At 35.7% G+C, this 20,436-nt stretch overlaps 1 protein-coding gene across 3 annotated transcripts in view; it reads left to right on the top strand.

Annotated features, from left to right (window-relative positions):
- Nucleotides 1–835: 835 nt before the first annotated feature.
- slc39a6 (solute carrier family 39 member 6) overlaps nucleotides 836–20,436 on the top strand; it is a 34,721-nt gene continuing 15,120 nt past the window's right edge. For 2 of the 3 annotated variants that reach the window (XM_074649870.1, XM_074649872.1), the window contains exons 1-3: nucleotides 836–986; nucleotides 17,761–17,944; nucleotides 19,203–19,761. In XM_074649870.1, coding sequence (XP_074505971.1) covers nucleotides 17,766–17,944; nucleotides 19,203–19,761 — 738 coding nt within the window. In that variant the 5' untranslated portion in view covers nucleotides 836–986; nucleotides 17,761–17,765. Of the gene's footprint in view, nucleotides 987–1,757; nucleotides 1,878–17,760; nucleotides 17,945–19,202; nucleotides 19,762–20,436 lie in introns of those variants that run through there. The other variant, XM_074649871.1, reaches the window with a different exon arrangement.

Raw genomic sequence — 20,436 nt, forward strand, 5'->3', positions numbered from 1 at the left:
ACAGTTAAAGATGGCTAACGTTAACGCCACGCTAAATTTTGGTCGAGGAAAAACTGTCATGTCCATTTTCGAAGGGGTCCCTTGACCTCTGACCTCCAGATCAGTGAATGTAAATGGGTTCTATGGGTACCCACGAGTCTCCCCTTTACAGACATGCCCACTTTATGATAATCACATGCAGTTTTGGGTCAAGTCAGCACACTGACACACTGACAGCTGTTGTTGTCTGTTGGGCTGCAGTTTGACATGTTATGATTTGAGCATATTGTTTTATGCTAAATGCAGTACCTGTGAGGGTTTCTGTCATTGTATCTGTCATTGTTTTGTGTTGTTCATTGATTTCCATTTTTTTTTTATCTATTTATTTGTTTTTTATCTCTTCCATTTTTTCTTTTCCATTTTTTTCTTTTTTCTTTTCCATTCTTATTTTTTATATGTATCGTATTTTTTTTTCTTTAAGTACTTAAAGTACATTTTACCTCACAATCAATCTTTTTACTGATTACATAAAGTACATTACATACATCAAAATGAACTACCTCTTAATGAATACTTTGACTTTAAGTACATTTGACCTCTTAATGAATACTTTGACTTTAAGCACTTGAAGTACATTCCTCAGATAATACTTATATACTTTTACTGCAGTAATGTTTTGGATGCAGGACTTTTAGTCTTAGGGGAGTATTTTCACAGTGTGATATGAGTACTTTTACTGAAGTACAGGATGTGAGTACTTCTTTCCATCAGCTCAGGTAGTGTTCTACCTCTAATCGCACCAGATGAGGTGTTCTGTTGCTTTATGTAAATTGTGTTTCTGCATTTTCCCTCCTTCTGCACTCTTTTGAGTCTGCGTCTCAGATTTCCGGCAGTCCCTGAAGGAGGCACAGAGCACATCCATCCATTCGCCTCCATTCACCGGAGAGGAGAGCACCGGAGAGCACCGGAGAGCACCGGGAGGATAAGACACAGCACCTTCCCTCACTGTGAGTTATATATCCGCAGGTTTAACGTTAAAACGCGTGTTTCTGGCGGCTGCGTTCAGTTTCCGGGTTGGACCGTCTGTGTGCACACGGCACCGGGCACCGGGCCGAGCGCAGAGACACAACGTAGTACTGTTTACCTCCACGGGGCTGTATATAAACCGCATACTATGCTAGTAGGACTGATTTGGCCAAATGTAGAATATAGTATGCGAACAAAAGCAGAATGTCCAGCCTGGCAGAAATACCCGGATGTCACACTGTCCTGGATATAACGTGCAGTCTGCTGTATCCCACAATGCAACGCGCTGCACCGCCACAGTCACAACAAACAGACAGAAACGCTCATTTTTAACATTTCCGCAGTGATTTCATCACTAAACTCACTTCTGAACGTTTTTGAGGCGAGAAATCAACTGTAGATTATTAATATCGGCAGTTTTACGAAGTTAGATGCGAATCGAACATTTGTTCCGCTGCCGGAGTTTAGAAGATCCACAAACTGCCCGTGACCCCAGCCAGCTGCCTGCCGGAGTCGCTGCCTCTCAGCCGGGTAGTCCCGCTCAGAGACACCGCTATGAGCTGCTGGTGCTCCACACAGACCGGGACACAGACCGGGACACAGACCGGGACACAGACCGGGAGACAGACCGGGACACAGACCGGGACACAGACCGGGAGACAGACCGGGACACAGACCGGGACACAGACCGGGACACAGACCGGGAGACAGACCGGGAGACAGACCGGGACACAGACCGGGACACAGACCGGGACACAGACCGGGAGACAGACCGGGACACAGACCGGGACACAGACCGGGACACAGACCGGGAGACAGACCGGGACACAGACCGGGACACAGACCAGAGGCTTTATTTCCTTTCTTATAAAGTAAACAAACAGACAACAACATCAAAGTTGTGTTTTTACTGAGGAACGCAGTAGTATACAGTATATAGTACATACTATGTTCCTCAGTAGTATGTGACGGTTTGTATGTCAGTACGAGGTAGTACTACTAGTATAGTATGAGGTTGTACTACTAGTATAGTATGAGGTTGTACTACTAGTATAGTATGAGGTAGTACTACTAGTATAGTATGAGGTTGTATTACTAGTGTAGTATGAGGTTGTGCTACTAGTATAGTATGAGGTTGTACTACTAGTATAGTATGAGGTTGTACTGCTAGTATAGTATGAGGTTGTACTACTAGTATAGTATGAGGTTGTACTACTAGTATAGTATGAGGTTGTATTACTAGTGTAGTATGAGGTTGTACTACTAGTATAGTATGAGGTTGTATTACTAGTATAGTATGAGGTTGTACTACTAGTATAGTTTGAGGTTGTACTACTAGTATAGTATGAGGTTGTACTACTAGTATAGTATGAGGTTGTACTATTAGTATAGTATGAGGTTGTACTACTAGTATAGTATGAGGTTGTACTGCTAGTATAGTACGAGGTAGTACTACTAGTATAGTATGAGGTAGTACTACTAGTATAGTATGAGGTTGTACTACTAGTATAGTATGAGGTAGTACTACTAGTATAGTATGAGGTTGTATTACTAGTGTAGTATGAGGTTGTGCTACTAGTATAGTATGAGGTTGTACTACTAGTATAGTATGAGGTTGTACTGCTAGTATAGTATGAGGTTGTACTACTAGTATAGTATGAGGTTGTACTACTAGTATAGTATGAGGTTGTATTACTAGTGTAGTATGAGGTTGTACTACTAGTATAGTATGAGGTTGTATTACTAGTATAGTATGAGGTTGTACTACTAGTATAGTTTGAGGTTGTACTACTAGTATAGTATGAGGTTGTACTACTAGTATAGTATGAGGTTGTACTATTAGTATAGTATGAGGTTGTACTACTAGTATAGTATGAGGTTGTACTACTAGTATAGTATGAGGTTGTACTACTAGTATAGTATGAGGTTGTATTACTAGTATAGTATGAGGTTGTACTACTAGTATAGTATGAGGTTGTACTACTAGTATAGTATGAGGTTGTACTACTAGTATAGTATGAGGTTGTACTACTAGTGTAGTATGAGGTTGTACTGCTAGTATAGTATGAGGTTGTACTACTAGTATAGTATGAGGTTGTATTACTAGTATAGTATGAGGTTGTACTACTAGTATAGTATGAGGTTGTACTACTAGTATAGTATGAGTTTGTACTACTAGTATAGTATGAGGTTGTATTACTAGTATAGTATGAGGTTGTATTACCAGTATAGTATGAGGTTGTACTACTAGTATAGTATGAGGTTGTATTACTAGTATAGTATGAGGTTGTACTACTAGTATAGTATGAGGTTGTATTACTAGTATAGTATGAGGTTGTACTACTAGTATAGTATGAGGTTGTACTACTAGTATAGTATGAGGTTGTACTACTAGTATAGTATGAGGTTGTATTACTAGTATAGTATGAGGTTGTATTACTAGTATAGTATGAGGTTGTATTACTAGTATAGTATGAGGTTGTATTACTAGTATAGTATGAGGTAGTATGAGGTTGTATTACTAGTATAGTATGAGGTTGTATTACTAGTATAGTATGAGGTTGTGCTACTAGTATAGTATGAGGTTGTACTGCTAGTATAGTATGAGGTTGTACTGCTAGTATAGTACGAGGTAGTACTACTAGTATAGTACGAGGTTGTACTACTAGTATAGTATGAGGTTGTACTACTAGTATAGTATGAGGTTGTATTACTAGTATAGTATGAGGTTGTACTACTAGTATAGTATGAGGTTGTACTGCTAGTATAGTATGAGGTTGTACTACTAGTATAGTATGAGGTTGTACTACTAGTATAGTATGAGGTTGTACTACTAGTATAGTATGAGGTTGTATTACTAGTATAGTATGAGGTTGTACTACTAGTATAGTATGAGGTTGTACTACTAGTATAGTATGAGGTTGTATTACTAGTATAGTATGAGACTGTACTACTAGTATAGTATGAGGTTGTACTGCTAGTATAGTATGAGGTTGTACTACTAGTGTAGTATGAGGTTGTACTGCTAGTATAGTATGAGGTTGTACTGCTAGTATAGTATGAGGTTGTATTACTAGTATAGTATGAGGTTGTACTGCTAGTGTAGTATGAGGTTGTACTGCTAGTATAGTATGAGGTTGTACTACTAGTATAGTATGAGGTTGTATTACTAGTATAGTATGAGGTTGTACTACTAGTATAGTATGAGGTTGTATTACTAGTATAGTATGAGGTTGTATTACTAGTATAGTATGAGGTTGTATTACTAGTATAGTATGAGGTTGTATTACTAGTATAGTATGAGGTTGTATTACTAGTATAGTATGAGGTTGTACTACTAGTATAGTATGAGGTTGTGCTACTAGTATAGTATGAGGTTGTACTACTAGTATAGTATGAGGTTGTGCTACTAGTATAGTATGAGGTTGTATTACTAGTATAGTATGAGGTTGTGCTACTAGTATAGTATGAGGTTGTACTACTAGTATAGTATGAGGTTGTACTACTAGTATAGTATGAGGTTGTACTAGTAGTATAGTATGAGGTTGTACTACTAGTATAGTATGAGGTTGTATTACTAGTATAGTATGAGGTTGTACTACTAGTATAGTATGAGGTTGTACTAGTATAGTATGAGGTTGTACTACTAGTGTAGTATGAGGTTGTACTACTAGTGTAGTATGAGGTTGTACTACTAGTATAGTATGAGGTTGTACTACTAGTATAGTATGAGGTTGTACTACTAGTATAGTATGAGGTTGTACTACTAGTATAGTATGAGGTTGTACTACTAGTATAGTATGAGGTAGTACTACTAGTATAGTATGAGGTTGTATTACTAGTGTAGTATGAGGTTGTGCTACTAGTATAGTATGAGGTTGTACTACTAGTATAGTATGAGGTTGTACTGCTAGTATAGTATGAGGTTGTACTACTAGTATAGTATGAGGTTGTACTACTAGTATAGTATGAGGTTGTATTACTAGTATAGTATGAGGTTGTACTACTAGTATAGTTTGAGGTTGTACTACTAGTATAGTATGAGGTTGTATTACTAGTATAGTATGAGGTTGTACTACTAGTATAGTATGAGGTTGTACTATTAGTATAGTATGAGGTTGTACTACTAGTATAGTATGAGGTTGTACTACTAGTGTAGTATGAGGTTGTACTGCTAGTATAGTATGAGGTTGTACTACTAGTATAGTATGAGGTTGTATTACTAGTATAGTATGAGGTTGTACTACTAGTATAGTATGAGGTTGTACTACTAGTATAGTATGAGGTTGTACTACTAGTATAGTATGAGTTTGTACTACTAGTATAGTATGAGGTTGTATTACTAGTATAGTATGAGGTTGTATTACCAGTATAGTATGAGGTTGTACTACTAGTATAGTATGAGGTTGTATTACTAGTATAGTATGAGGTTGTACTACTAGTATAGTATGAGGTTGTATTACTAGTATAGTATGAGGTTGTACTACTAGTATAGTATGAGGTTGTACTACTAGTATAGTATGAGGTTGTACTACTAGTATAGTATGAGGTTGTATTACTAGTATAGTATGAGGTTGTATTACTAGTATAGTATGAGGTTGTATTACTAGTATAGTATGAGGTTGTATTACTAGTATAGTATGAGGTAGTATGAGGTTGTATTACTAGTATAGTATGAGGTTGTATTACTAGTATAGTATGAGGTTGTGCTACTAGTATAGTATGAGGTTGTACTGCTAGTATAGTATGAGGTTGTACTGCTAGTATAGTACGAGGTAGTACTACTAGTATAGTACGAGGTTGTACTACTAGTATAGTATGAGGTTGTACTACTAGTATAGTATGAGGTTGTATTACTAGTATAGTATGAGGTTGTACTACTAGTATAGTATGAGGTTGTACTGCTAGTATAGTATGAGGTTGTACTACTAGTATAGTATGAGGTTGTACTACTAGTATAGTATGAGGTTGTACTACTAGTATAGTATGAGGTTGTATTACTAGTATAGTATGAGGTTGTACTACTAGTATAGTATGAGGTTGTACTACTAGTATAGTATGAGGTTGTATTACTAGTATAGTATGAGACTGTACTACTAGTATAGTATGAGGTTGTACTGCTAGTATAGTATGAGGTTGTACTACTAGTGTAGTATGAGGTTGTACTGCTAGTATAGTATGAGGTTGTACTGCTAGTATAGTATGAGGTTGTATTACTAGTATAGTATGAGGTTGTACTGCTAGTGTAGTATGAGGTTGTACTGCTAGTATAGTATGAGGTTGTACTACTAGTATAGTATGAGGTTGTATTACTAGTATAGTATGAGGTTGTACTACTAGTATAGTATGAGGTTGTATTACTAGTATAGTATGAGGTTGTATTACTAGTATAGTATGAGGTTGTATTACTAGTATAGTATGAGGTTGTATTACTAGTATAGTATGAGGTTGTATTACTAGTATAGTATGAGGTTGTATTACTAGTATAGTATGAGGTTGTACTACTAGTATAGTATGAGGTTGTGCTACTAGTATAGTATGAGGTTGTACTACTAGTATAGTATGAGGTTGTGCTACTAGTATAGTATGAGGTTGTATTACTAGTATAGTATGAGGTTGTGCTACTAGTATAGTATGAGGTTGTACTACTAGTATAGTATGAGGTTGTACTACTAGTATAGTATGAGGTTGTACTAGTAGTATAGTATGAGGTTGTACTACTAGTATAGTATGAGGTTGTATTACTAGTATAGTATGAGGTTGTACTACTAGTATAGTATGAGGTTGTACTAGTATAGTATGAGGTTGTACTACTAGTATAGTATGAGGTTGTATTACTAGTGTAGTATGAGGTTGTACTACTAGTATAGTATGAGGTTGTACTACTAGTATAGTATGAGGTTGTATTACTAGTGTAGTATGAGGTTGTACTACTAGTATAGTATGAGGTTGTACTACTAGTATAGTATGAGGTTGTACTACTAGTGTAGTATGAGGTTGTACTACTAGTGTAGTATGAGGTTGTACTACTAGTATAGTATGAGGTTGTACTACTAGTATAGTATGAGGTTGTACTACTAGTATAGTATGAGGTTGTACTACTAGTATAGTATGAGGTTGTACTACTAGTATAGTATGAGGTTGTACTACTAGTATAGTATGAGGTTGTACTACTAGTATAGTATGAGGTTGTTCTACTAGTATAGTATGAGGTTGTACTAGTGTAGTATGAGGTTGTACTACTAGTGTAGTATGAGGTTGTTCTACTAGTATAGTATGAGGTTGTACTAGTGTAGTATGAGGTTGTACTACTAGTATAGTATGAGGTTGTGCTACTAGTATAGTATGAGGTTGTACTACTAGTGTAGTATGAGGTTGTACTACTAGTGTAGTATGAGGTTGTACTAGTGTAGTATGAGGTTGTATTACTAGTGTAGTATGAGGTTGTACTACTAGTATAGTATGAGGTTGTATTACTAGTATAGTATGAGGTTGTATTACTAGTATAGTATGAGGTTGTATTACTAGTATAGTATGACGTTGTATTACTAGTATAGTATGAGGTTGTATTACTAGTATAGTATGAGGTTGTACTACTAGTATAGTATGAGGTTGTGCTACTAGTATAGTATGAGGTTGTACTACTAGTATAGTATGAGGTTGTGCTACTAGTATAGTATGAGGTTGTATTACTAGTATAGTATGAGGTTGTGCTACTAGTATAGTATGAGGTTGTACTACTAGTATAGTATGAGGTTGTACTACTAGTATAGTATGAGGTTGTACTAGTAGTATAGTATGAGGTTGTACTACTAGTATAGTATGAGGTTGTATTACTAGTATAGTATGAGGTTGTATTACTAGTATAGTATGAGGTTGTACTACTAGTATAGTATGAGTTTGTACTAGTATAGTATGAGGTTGTACTACTAGTATAGTATGAGGTTGTATTACTAGTGTAGTATGAGGTTGTACTACTAGTATAGTATGAGGTTGTACTACTAGTATAGTATGAGGTTGTATTACTAGTGTAGTATGAGGTTGTACTACTAGTATAGTATGAGATTGTACTACTAGTATAGTATGAGGTTGTACTACTAGTGTAGTATGAGGTTGTACTACTAGTATAGTATGAGGTTGTACTACTAGTATAGTATGAGGTTGTACTACTAGTATAGTATGAGGTTGTACTACTAGTATAGTATGAGGTTGTACTACTAGTGTAGTATGAGGTTGTACTACTAGTATAGTATGAGGTTGTACTACTAGTATAGTATGAGGTTGTTCTACTAGTATAGTATGAGGTTGTACTAGTGTAGTATGAGGTTGTACTACTAGTGTAGTATGAGGTTGTACTAGTGTAGTATGAGGTTGTATTACTAGTGTAGTATGAGGTTGTACTACTAGTATAGTATGAGGTTGTACTACTAGTATAGTATGAGGTTGTACTACTAGTGTAGTATGAGGTTGTACTACTAGTATAGTATGAGGTTGTACTACTAGTATAGTATTAGGTTGTACTACTAGTATAGTATGAGGTTGTACTACTAGTATAGTATGAGGTTGTACTACTAGTATAGTATGAGGTTGTACTACTAGTATAGTATGAGGTTGTACTACTAGTATAGTATGAGGTTGTACTACTAGTATAGTATGAGGTTGTACTAGTATAGTATGAGGTTGTACTACTAGTATAGTATGAGGTTGTACTACTAGTATAGTATGAGGTTGTACTACTAGTATAGTATGAGGTTGTTCTACTAGTATAGTATGAGGTTGTACTAGTGTAGTATGAGGTTGTACTACTAGTGTAGTATGAGGTTGTACTAGTGTAGTATGAGGTTGTATTACTAGTGTAGTATGAGGTTGTACTACTAGTATAGTATGAGGTTGTACTACTAGTATAGTATGAGGTTGTACTACTAGTGTAGTATGAGGTTGTACTACTAGTATAGTATGAGGTTGTACTACTAGTATAGTATGAGGTTGTACTACTAGTATAGTATGAGGTTGTGCTACTAGTATAGTATGAGGTTGTACTACTAGTGTAGTATGAGGTTGTACTACTAGTATAGTATGAGGTTGTACTACTAGTATAGTATGAGGTTGTGCTACTAGTATAGTATGAGGTTGTGCTACTAGTATAGTGTGAGGTTGTGCTACTAGTATAGTATGAGGTTGTACTACTAGTATAGTATGAGGTTGTACTACTAGTATAGTATGAGGTTGTACTACTAGTATAGTATGAGGTTGTATTACTAGTGTAGTATGAGGTTGTACTACTAGTATAGTATGAGGTTGTATTACTAGTGTAGTATGAGGTTGTACTACTAGTATAGTATGAGGTTGTACTACTAGTATAGTATGAGGTTGTACTACTAGTGTAGTATGAGGTTGTACTACTAGTGTAGTATGAGGTTGTACTACTAGTGTAGTATGAGGTTGTACTACTAGTATAGTATGAGGTTGTACTACTAGTATAGTATGAGGTTGTACTACTAGTATAGTATGAGGTTGTTCTACTAGTATAGTATGAGGTTGTACTAGTGTAGTATGAGGTTGTACTACTAGTGTAGTATGAGGTTGTACTACTAGTGTAGTATGAGGTTGTATTACTAGTGTAGTATGAGGTTGTACTACTAGTATAATATGAGGTTGTACTACTAGTATAGTATGAGGTTGTACTACTAGTGTAGTATGAGGTTGTACTACTAGTATAGTATGAGGTTGTACTACTAGTATAGTATGAGGTTGTACTACTAGTATAGTATGAGGTTGTACTACTAGTGTAGTATGAGGTTGTACTACTAGTATAGTATGAGGTTGTACTACTAGTATAGTATGAGGTTGTACTACTAGTATAGTATGAGGTTCTACTAGTATAGTATGAGGTTGTACTAGTGTAGTATGAGGTTGTACTACTAGTGTAGTATGAGGTTGTACTACTAGTGTAGTATGAGGTTTTATTACTAGTGTAGTATGAGGTTGTACTACTAGTATAGTATGAGGTTGTACTACTAGTATAGTATGAGGTTGTATTACTAGTATAGTATGAGGTTGTACTACTAGTATAGTATGAGGTTGTATTACTAGTATAGTATGAGGTTGTACTACTAGTATAGTATGAGGTTGTACTACTAGTATAGTATGAGGTTGTATTACTAGTATAGTATGAGGTTGTACTACTAGTATAGTATGAGGTTGTACTACTAGTATAGTATGAGGTTGTACTACTAGTATAGTATGAGGTTGTACTACTAGTATAGTATGAGGTTGTACTACTAGTATAGTATGAGGTTGTACTACTAGTATAGTATGAGGTTGTACTACTAGTATAGTATGAGGTTGTACTACTAGTATAGTATGAGGTTGTACTACTAGTATAGTATTAGGTTGTATTACTAGTATAGTATGAGGTTGTACTACTAGTATAGTATGAGGTTGTACTACTAGTATAGTATGAGGTTGTACTACTTGTATAGTATGAGGTTGTACTACTAGTATAGTATGAGGTTGTACTACTAGTATAGTATGAGGTTGTACTACTAGTGTAGTATGAGGTTGTACTACTAGTGTAGTATGAGGTTGTATTACTAGTGTAGTATGAGGTTGTACTACTAGTATAGTATGAGGTTGTACTACTAGTATAGTATGAGGTTGTATTACTAGTATAGTATGAGGTTGTACTACTAGTATTGTATGAGGTTGTATTACTAGTATAGTATGAGGTTGTACTACTAGTGTAGTATGAGGTTGTACTACTAGTGTAGTATGAGGTTGTACTAGTGTAGTATGAGGTTGTACTACTAGTATAGTATGAGGTTGTCTTACTAGTATAGTATGAGGTTGTACTACTAGTATAGTATGAGGTTGTATTACTAGTATAGTATGAGACTGTACTACTAGTATAGTATGAGGTTGTACTACTAGTATAGTATGAGGTTGTACTACTAGTGTAGTATGAGGTTGTACTGCTAGTATAGTATGAGGTTGTATTGCTAGTATAGTATGAGGTTGTACTACTAGTATAGTATGAGGTTGTACTACTAGTGTAGTATGAGGTTGTACTGCTAGTATAGTATGAGGTTGTACTACTAGTATAGTATGAGGTTGTACTACTAGTATAGTATGAGGTTGTACTACTAGTATAGTATGAGGTTGTACTACTAGTATAGTATGAGGTTGTGCTACTAGTATAGTATGAGGTTGTACTACTAGTATAGTATGAGTTTGTACTACTAGTATAGTATGAGGTTGTACTACTAGTATAGTATGAGGTTGTACTACTAGTATAGTATGAGGTTGTACTACTAGTATAGTATGAGGTTGTACTAGTGTAGTATGAGGTTGTACTACTAGTGTAGTATGAGGTTGTACTAGTGTAGTATGAGGTTGTATTACTAGTGTAGTATGAGGTTGTACTACTAGTATAGTATGAGGTTGTACTACTAGTATAGTATGAGGTTGTACTACTAGTGTAGTATGAGGTTGTACTACTAGTATAGTATGAGGTTGTACTACTAGTATAGTATGAGGTTGTACTACTAGTATAGTATGAGGTTGTACTACTAGTGTAGTATGAGGTTGTACTACTAGTATAGTATGAGGTTGTACTACTAGTATAGTATGAGGTTGTGCTACTAGTATAGTATGAGGTTGTGCTACTAGTATAGTATGAGGTTGTGCTACTAGTATAGTATGAGGTTGTGCTACTAGTATAGTATGAGGTTGTGCTACTACTATAGTATGAGGTTGTACTACTAGTGTAGTATGAGGTTGTACTACTAGTATAGTATGAGGTTGTATTACTAGTATAGTATGAGACTACTACTAGTATAGTATGAGGTTGTACTGCTAGTATAGTATGAGGTTGTACTACTAGTGTAGTATGAGGTTGTACTGCTAGTATAGTATGAGGTTGTACTGCTAGTATAGTATGAGGTTGTATTACTAGTATAGTATGAGGTTGTACTACTAGTGTAGTATGAGGTTGTACTGCTAGTATAGTATGAGGTTGTACTACTAGTATAGTATGAGGTTGTATTACTAGTATAGTATGAGGTTGTACTATTAGTATAGTATGAGGTTGTATTACTAGTATAGTATGAGGTTGTATTACTAGTATAGTATGAGGTTGTATTACTAGTATAGTATGAGGTTGTATTACTAGTATAGTATGAGGTTGTATTACTAGTATAGTATGAGGTTGTATTACTAGTATAGTATGAGGTTGTATTACTAGTATAGTATGAGGTTGTGCTACTAGTATAGTATGAGGTTGTGCTACTAGTATAGTATGAGGTTGTACTACTAGTATAGTATGAGGTTGTGCTACTAGTATAGTATGAGGTTGTATTACTAGTATAGTATGAGGTTGTGCTACTAGTATAGTATGAGGTTGTACTACTAGTATAGTATGAGGTTGTACTACTAGTATAGTATGAGGTTGTACTAGTAGTATAGTATGAGGTTGTACTACTAGTATAGTATGAGGTTGTATTACTAGTATAGTATGAGGTTGTACTACTAGTATAGTATGAGGTTGTACTAGTATAGTATGAGGTTGTACTACTAGTATAGTATGAGGTTGTATTACTAGTGTAGTATGAGGTTGTACTACTAGTATAGTATGAGGTTGTACTACTAGTATAGTATGAGGTTGTATTACTAGTGTAGTATGAGGTTGTACTACTAGTATAGTATGAGGTTGTACTACTAGTATAGTATGAGGTTGTACTACTAGTATAGTATGAGGTTGTACTACTAGTGTAGTATGAGGTTGTACTACTAGTATAGTATGAGGTTGTACTACTAGTATAGTATGAGGTTGTACTACTAGTATAGTATGAGGTTGTACTACTAGTATAGTATGAGGTTGTACTACTAGTATAGTATGAGGTTGTACTACTAGTATAGTATGAGGTTGTACTACTAGTATAGTATGAGGTTGTACTACTAGTATAGTATGAGGTTGTTCTACTAGTATAGTATGAGGTTGTACTAGTGTAGTATGAGGTTGTAATACTAGTGTAGTATGAGGTTGTTCTACTAGTATAGTATGAGGTTGTACTAGTGTAGTATGAGGTTGTACTACTAGTATAGTATGAGGTTGTGCTACTAGTATAGTATGAGGTTGTACTACTAGTATAGTATGAGGTTGTACTACTAGTGTAGTATGAGGTTGTACTAGTGTAGTATGAGGTTGTATTACTAGTGTAGTATGAGGTTGTACTACTAGTATAGTATGAAGTTGTATTACTAGTATAGTATGAGGTTGTATTACTAGTATAGTATGAGGTTGTATTACTAGTATAGTATGAGGTTGTATTACTAGTATAGTATGAGGTTGTACTACTAGTATAGTATGAGGTTGTGCTACTAGTATAGTATGAGGTTGTACTACTAGTATAGTATGAGGTTGTGCTACTAGTATAGTATGAGGTTGTACTACTAGTATAGTATGAGGTTGTACTACTAGTATAGTATGAGGTTGTACTAGTAGTATAGTATGAGGTTGTACTACTAGTATAGTATGAGGTTGTATTACTAGTATAGTATGAGGTTGTATTACTAGTATAGTATGAGGTTGTACTACTAGTATAGTATGAGGTTGTACTAGTATAGTATGAGGTTGTACTACTAGTATAGTATGAGGTTGTATTACTAGTGTAGTATGAGGTTGTACTACTAGTATAGTATGAGGTTGTACTACTAGTATAGTATGAGGTTGTATTACTAGTGTAGTATGAGGTTGTACTACTAGTATAGTATGAGGTTGTACTACTAGTATAGTATGAGGTTGTACTACTAGTGTAGTATGAGGTTGTACTACTAGTATAGTATGAGGTTGTACTACTAGTATAGTATGAGGTTGTACTACTAGTATAGTATGAGGTTGTACTACTAGTATAGTATGAGGTTGTACTACTAGTATAGTATGAGGTTGTACTACTAGTATAGTATGAGGTTGTTCTACTAGTATAGTATGAGGTTGTTCTACTAGTATAGTATGAGGTTGTACTAGTGTAGTATGAGGTTGTACTACTAGTGTAGTATGAGGTTGTACTAGTGTAGTATGAGGTTGTATTACTAGTGTAGTATGAGGTTGTACTACTAGTATAGTATGAGGTTGTACTACTAGTATAGTATGAGGTTGTACTACTAGTGTAGTATGAGGTTGTACTACTAGTATAGTATGAGGTTGTACTACTAGTATAGTATGAGGTTGTACTACTAGTATAGTATAAGGTTGTGCTACTAGTATAGTATGAGGTTGTGCTACTAGTGTAGTATGAGGTTGTACTACTAGTATAGTATGAGGTTGTACTACTAGTATAGTATGAGGTTGTACTACTAGTATAGTATGAGGTTGTACTACTAGTATAGTATGAGGTTGTACTACTAGTATAGTATGAGGTTGTACTACTAGTATAGTATGAGGTTGTACTACTAGTATAGTATGAGGTTGTACTAGTATAGTATGAGGTTGTACTACTAGTATAGTATGAGGTTGTACTACTAGTATAGTATGAGGTTGTACTACTAGTATAGTATGAGGTTGTTCTACTAGTATAGTATGAGGTTCTACTAGTGTAGTATGAGGTTGTACTACTAGTGTAGTATGAGGTTGTACTAGTGTAGTATGAGGTTGTATTACTAGTGTAGTATGAGGTTGTACTACTAGTATAGTATGAGGTTGTACTACTAGTATAGTATGAGGTTGTACTACTAGTGTAGTATGAGGTTGTACTACTAGTATAGTATGAGGTTGTACTACTAGTATAGTATGAGGTTGTGCTACTAGTATAGTATGAGGTTGTACTACTAGTGTAGTATGAGGTTGTACTACTAGTGTAGTATGAGGTTGTACTACTAGTATAGTATGAGGTTGTGCTACTAGTATAGTATGAGGTTGTGCTACTAGTATAGTATGAGGTTGTGCTACTAGTATAGTATGAGGTTGTACTACTAGTATAGTATGAGGTTGTATTACTAGTGTAGTATGAGGTTGTACTACTAGTATAGTATGAGGTTGTATTACTAGTATAGTATGAGGTTGTACTACTATTATAGTATGAGGTTGTATTACTAGTATAGTATGAGGTTGTACTACTAGTATAGTATGAGGTTGTACTACTAGTATAGTATGAGGTTGTACTACTAGTATAGTATGAGGTTGTACTACTAGTATAGTATGAGGTTGTACTACTAGTATAGTATGAGGTTGTACTACTAGTATAGTATGAGGTTGTACTACTAGTATAGTATTAGGTTGTATTACTAGTATAGTATTAGGTTGTACTACTAGTATAGTATGAGGTTGTACTACTAGTATAGTATGAGGTTGTACTACTAGTATAGTATGAGGTTGTACTACTAGTATAGTATGAGGTTGTACTACTAGTGTAGTATGAGGTTGTACTACTAGTGTAGTATGAGGTTGTATTACTAGTGTAGTATGAGGTTGTACTACTAGTATAGTATGAGGTTGTACTACTAGTATAGTATGAGGTTGTACTACTAGTATAGTATGAGGTTGTACTACTATTATAGTATGAGGTTGTATTACTAGTATAGTATGAGGTTGTACTACTAGTATAGTATGAGGTTGTACTACTAGTATAGTATGAGGTTGTACTACTAGTATAGTATGAGGTTGTACTACTAGTATAGTATGAGGTTGTACTACTAGTATAGTATGAGGTTGTACTACTAGTATAGTATGAGGTTGTACTACTAGTATAGTATGAGGTTGTATTACTAGTATAGTATGAGGTTGTACTAGTAGTATAGTATGAGGTTGTACTACTAGTATAGTATGAGGTTCTATTACTAGTATAGTATGAGGTTGTACTAGTGTAGTATGAGGTTGTACTACTAGTGTAGTATGAGGTTGTACTAGTGTAGTATGAGGTTGTATTACTAGTGTAGTATGAGGTTGTACTACTAGTATAGTATGAGGTTGTACTACTAGTATAGTATGAGGTTGTACTACTAGTGTAGTATGAGGTTGTACTACTAGTATAGTATGAGGTTGTACTACTAGTATAGTATGAGGTTGTACTACTAGTATAGTATGAGGTTGTACTACTAGTATAGTATGAGGTTGTACTACTAGTATAGTATGAGGTTGTACTACTAGTATAGTATGAGGTTGTGCTACTAGTATAGTATGAGGTTGTACTACTAGTATAGTATGAGTTTGTACTACTAGTATAGTATGAGGTTGTACTACTAGTATAGTATGAGGTTGTACTACTAGTATAGTATGAGGTTGTACTACTAGTATAGTATGAGGTTGTACTAGTGTAGTATGAGGTTGTACTACTAGTGTAGTATGAGGTTGTACTAGTGTAGTATGAGGTTGTATTACTAGTGTAGTATGAGGTTGTACTACTAGTATAGTATGAGGTTGTACTACTAGTATAGTATGAGGTTGTACTACTAGTGTAGTATGAGGTTTTACTACTAGTATAGTATGAGGTTGTACTACTAGTATAGTATGAGGTTGTACTACTAGTGTAGTATGAGGTTGTACTACTAGTATAGTATGAGGTTGTACTACTAGTATAGTATGAGGTTGTGCTACTAGTATAGTATGAGGTTGTGCTACTAGTATAGTATGAGGTTGTGCTACTAGTATAGTATGAGGTTGTGCTACTAGTATAGTATGAGTTTGTGCTACTAGTATAGTATGAGGTTGTATTACTAGTGTAGTATGAGGTTGTACTACTAGTATAGTATGAGGTTGTATTACTAGTGTAGTATGAGGTTGTACTACTAGTATAGTATGAGGTTGTACTACTAGTATAGTATGAGGTTGTACTACTAGTGTAGTATGAGGTTGTACTACTAGTATAGTATGAGGTTGTACTACTAGTATAGTATGAGGTTGTACTACTAGTATAGTATGAGGTTGTTCTACTAGTATAGTATGAGGTTGTACTAGTGTAGTATGAGGTTGTACTACTAGTGTAGTATGAGGTTGTACTACTAGTGTAGTATGAGGTTGTATTACTAGTGTAGTATGAGGTTGTACTACTAGTATAGTATGAGGTTGTACTACTAGTATAGTATGAGGTTGTACTACTAGTGTAGTATGAGGTTGTACTACTAGTATAGTATGAGGTTGTACTACTAGTATAGTATGAGGTTGTACTACTAGTATAGTATGAGGTTGTACTACTAGTGTAGTATGAGGTTGTACTACTAGTGTAGTATGAGGTTGTACTACTAGTATAGTATGAGGTTGTACTACTAGTATAGTATGAGGTTGTACTACTAGTATAGTATGAGGTTGTACTACTAGTATAGTATGAGGTTCTACTAGTATAGTATGAGGTTGTACTAGTGTAGTATGAGGTTGTACTACTAGTGTAGTATGAGGTTGTACTACTAGTGTAGTATGAGGTTTTATTACTAGTGTAGTATGAGGTTGTACTACTAGTATAGTTTTAGGTTGTACTACTAGTATAGTATGAGGTTGTACTACTAGTGTAGTATGAGGTTGTACTACTAGTATAGTTTTAGGTTGTACTACTAGTATAGTATGAGGTTGTACTACTAGTATAGTTTTAGGTTGTACTACTAGTATAGTATGAGGTTGTACTACTAGTGTAGTATGAGGTTGTACTGCTAGTGTAGTATGACTTTAAGTACTTAAGTACATTTTACGTCACAATGAATACATTAAATATAAAGTATAACACTAAAGATGAGGCTGCTGTCATGATATTCTGACTTGTTTCCCGGCAGAGACGATGTTGGTGTTGATGTTACTCGTCGGCGTGAGTTTGTCCGGCGGCGACGGGTCGGCCGGTTCAGACTGCAGCCCGCCCGCCACGGAGACGAGCGGCGCGGTGCGTTTGCTGTCGGCGGTGGTCGACTCCCACAGAGCCGAGCTGAGCCGGAGGGAACACCTGGAGGCTCTGTTCAACAGGTGAGCTCCTGTCAGTTAATAATAACCCACAACATAGAGTTTACCGGTCGCTTGCTCTGATTTACACCACAAAACACTGAAAGATGAAATCACGCTTCATCAGCAGAGCTTTGCTGACGTTTGGTAGGTGTTTATTATTTTTTATTTTCTATTGTTTCCTTAAGACTACAAAAAAATACTACAACAACCTAAACCACAACAAATAAAATATGTACATTTAATAGATAGTAACTTTAAATTGAAAACAGACTAATCAAAAACAAATGAGAGAAAGTAATAATAATAAAATAAAAATATAATATATTTTTTTTAAATTTATGAATAAGAATAAATAAATAATAATGATAATAATAAATAAATATAACTAAATAATTAAATAAATGCAAATTATAAAATAAAAATATACATGTTTTTTAATTTATGAATAATAAATAGTAATGATAATAATAAATAAATATAACTAAATAATTAAATGAATAAAAATTATAAAATCTAAATTATAATATATATTTTTTAATTTATGAATAACATAAATAAATAAATAGTAATGATAATAAATAAATAAAAATTATAAACTAAAATATATCATGATTTTTTTAAATTTATGAATACAAGTAAATTAATATTAATGACAATAGAAAACAAAAATAAATAAAAACTTATAAATAAAATAAATTCATTTTTTTTAAATTTATGAATAGAGATAAATGAATAAATAAATAAATAGTAATGATAATCATAAATGAATAAAATAAATTCACACACCAGATTCCCAGCAACACAGGATAAATACAGAGTACATACTGTGTACATTTACAAAAGAGTAAAAAAAAAAACAGAATATAAAAATAATGAAATAATATGAATATAATTAAATAAAATATTTAAACAAAAATAATTAAATAGAGGTTACAGCAGAACTGTAAATATTTGAGCTTTATTGTGTTTCTGATTATTTAACAGTTAACTGGGAAAAAAACAAAACAATGAAAATAAATGTGAATTTTTAGCTTTAAATCCCCAAAATCTGCACAATAATCACAGGGCAATCATTTTGTTGTGTGTGATAAAAGTTTAAAAATGAAATGATTGTATCCAGTTAAATCTAAATAATTAGAACATAAATAGCAGTAAACTCCCTTCGGACGGTCATAAATACTGGAGTGATAAATGAGAATAGTCCTGGTGGCGGTAGTTTTGTACATAGACGAGTGAATGATTGTTGTTTAACGGTGATTAACGGTGTTCAACCGAACAGGTACGGAGAAAACGGCAGCATCTCTCTGGCCGGTTTAAAGCGTCTCTTACAGAACGTGGGCTTGGATCGCATCAGGACTGTTATGGTGCAACACCATGAGCAACCAGGCCACCACGATCACCACCACCATCATCATCACCACGGCCACCACCAACATCACTACCATCTCCATAGCAACGACTCGAATCACCAGAAACACGGCGAACCACCACAGTCCGGAAAGTTTCCAAAGGCCTCTGAAGTCTCCAAAGATCAGGACAGTCACCACAACCTGCACGACAAGAAGACCGCGGCGACGGCGGCTCAGGAGGCCGGCACCACGGCGGCGTACAGCGCCCAGCTGATGGTGAAACCAGATGAAGCTCACAAGAGCCAAGACGGCAGCCCGGACCAACCCAGTCCTGCAGGGGGGGAGACCACCAGGGCGTCTGCTGCCAGACTGGTCACTGAGAGCCAGACGCCGGCAGCTGTAGTCAGCCGGGACGACCACGACCACGATCACGACCACGACCACATAAACCAGGATCTTCCTCGCAACCGAAGCATGGCCGGTGTAGAGGTACGACATCAGCTTCTCATTTACAGCTGGTAGTTTTAAAATGTTTAAAGTGACGTTAGCTGTGATAAGTTTGGAAATAACTGAAAGGGTTAGTTTACTCTCGTGTGTTCTGAGAGGTACAATGACTGGTTTTGTTATGGAGTCTGGTGGGTTTGAAGAGAGCGATATAAAAGTTCCCCGTCAGAACGGGTTGTCTGACGGTGAGGTAAAGCGGCTGTGGACGGGAGCAGCAGACAAACGGATTTTAGACACCTAAAATAATGAGTCTAAGTGTACACTGTATTTAGAATATTTTCACCCCTTTACCTCGCGTCAGACGGCCCTTTACCTCGCATCAGACGGCCCTTTACCTCGCATCAGACGGCCCTTTACCTCGCCGTCAGACGGCCCTTTACCTCCCCGTCAGACGGCCCTTTACCTCGCCGTCAGACGGACCTTTACCTCGCATCAGACGGCCCTTTACCTCGCATCAGACGGCCCTTTACCTCGCATCAGACGGCCCTTTACCTCGCCGTCAGACGGCTCTTTACCTCCCCGTCAGACGGCCCTTTACCTCGCCGTCAGACGGACCTTTACCTCGCATCAGACGGCCCTTTACCTCGCATCAGACGGCCCTTTACCTCGCATCAGACGGCCCTTTACCTCGCCGTCAGACGGACCTTTACCTCGCATCAG

The sequence above is a fragment of the Sebastes fasciatus genome, chromosome 11 (genome assembly GCF_043250625.1).
Source record: "Sebastes fasciatus isolate fSebFas1 chromosome 11, fSebFas1.pri, whole genome shotgun sequence".
Classification (NCBI taxonomy): Eukaryota; Metazoa; Chordata; class Actinopteri; order Perciformes; family Sebastidae; genus Sebastes; species Sebastes fasciatus.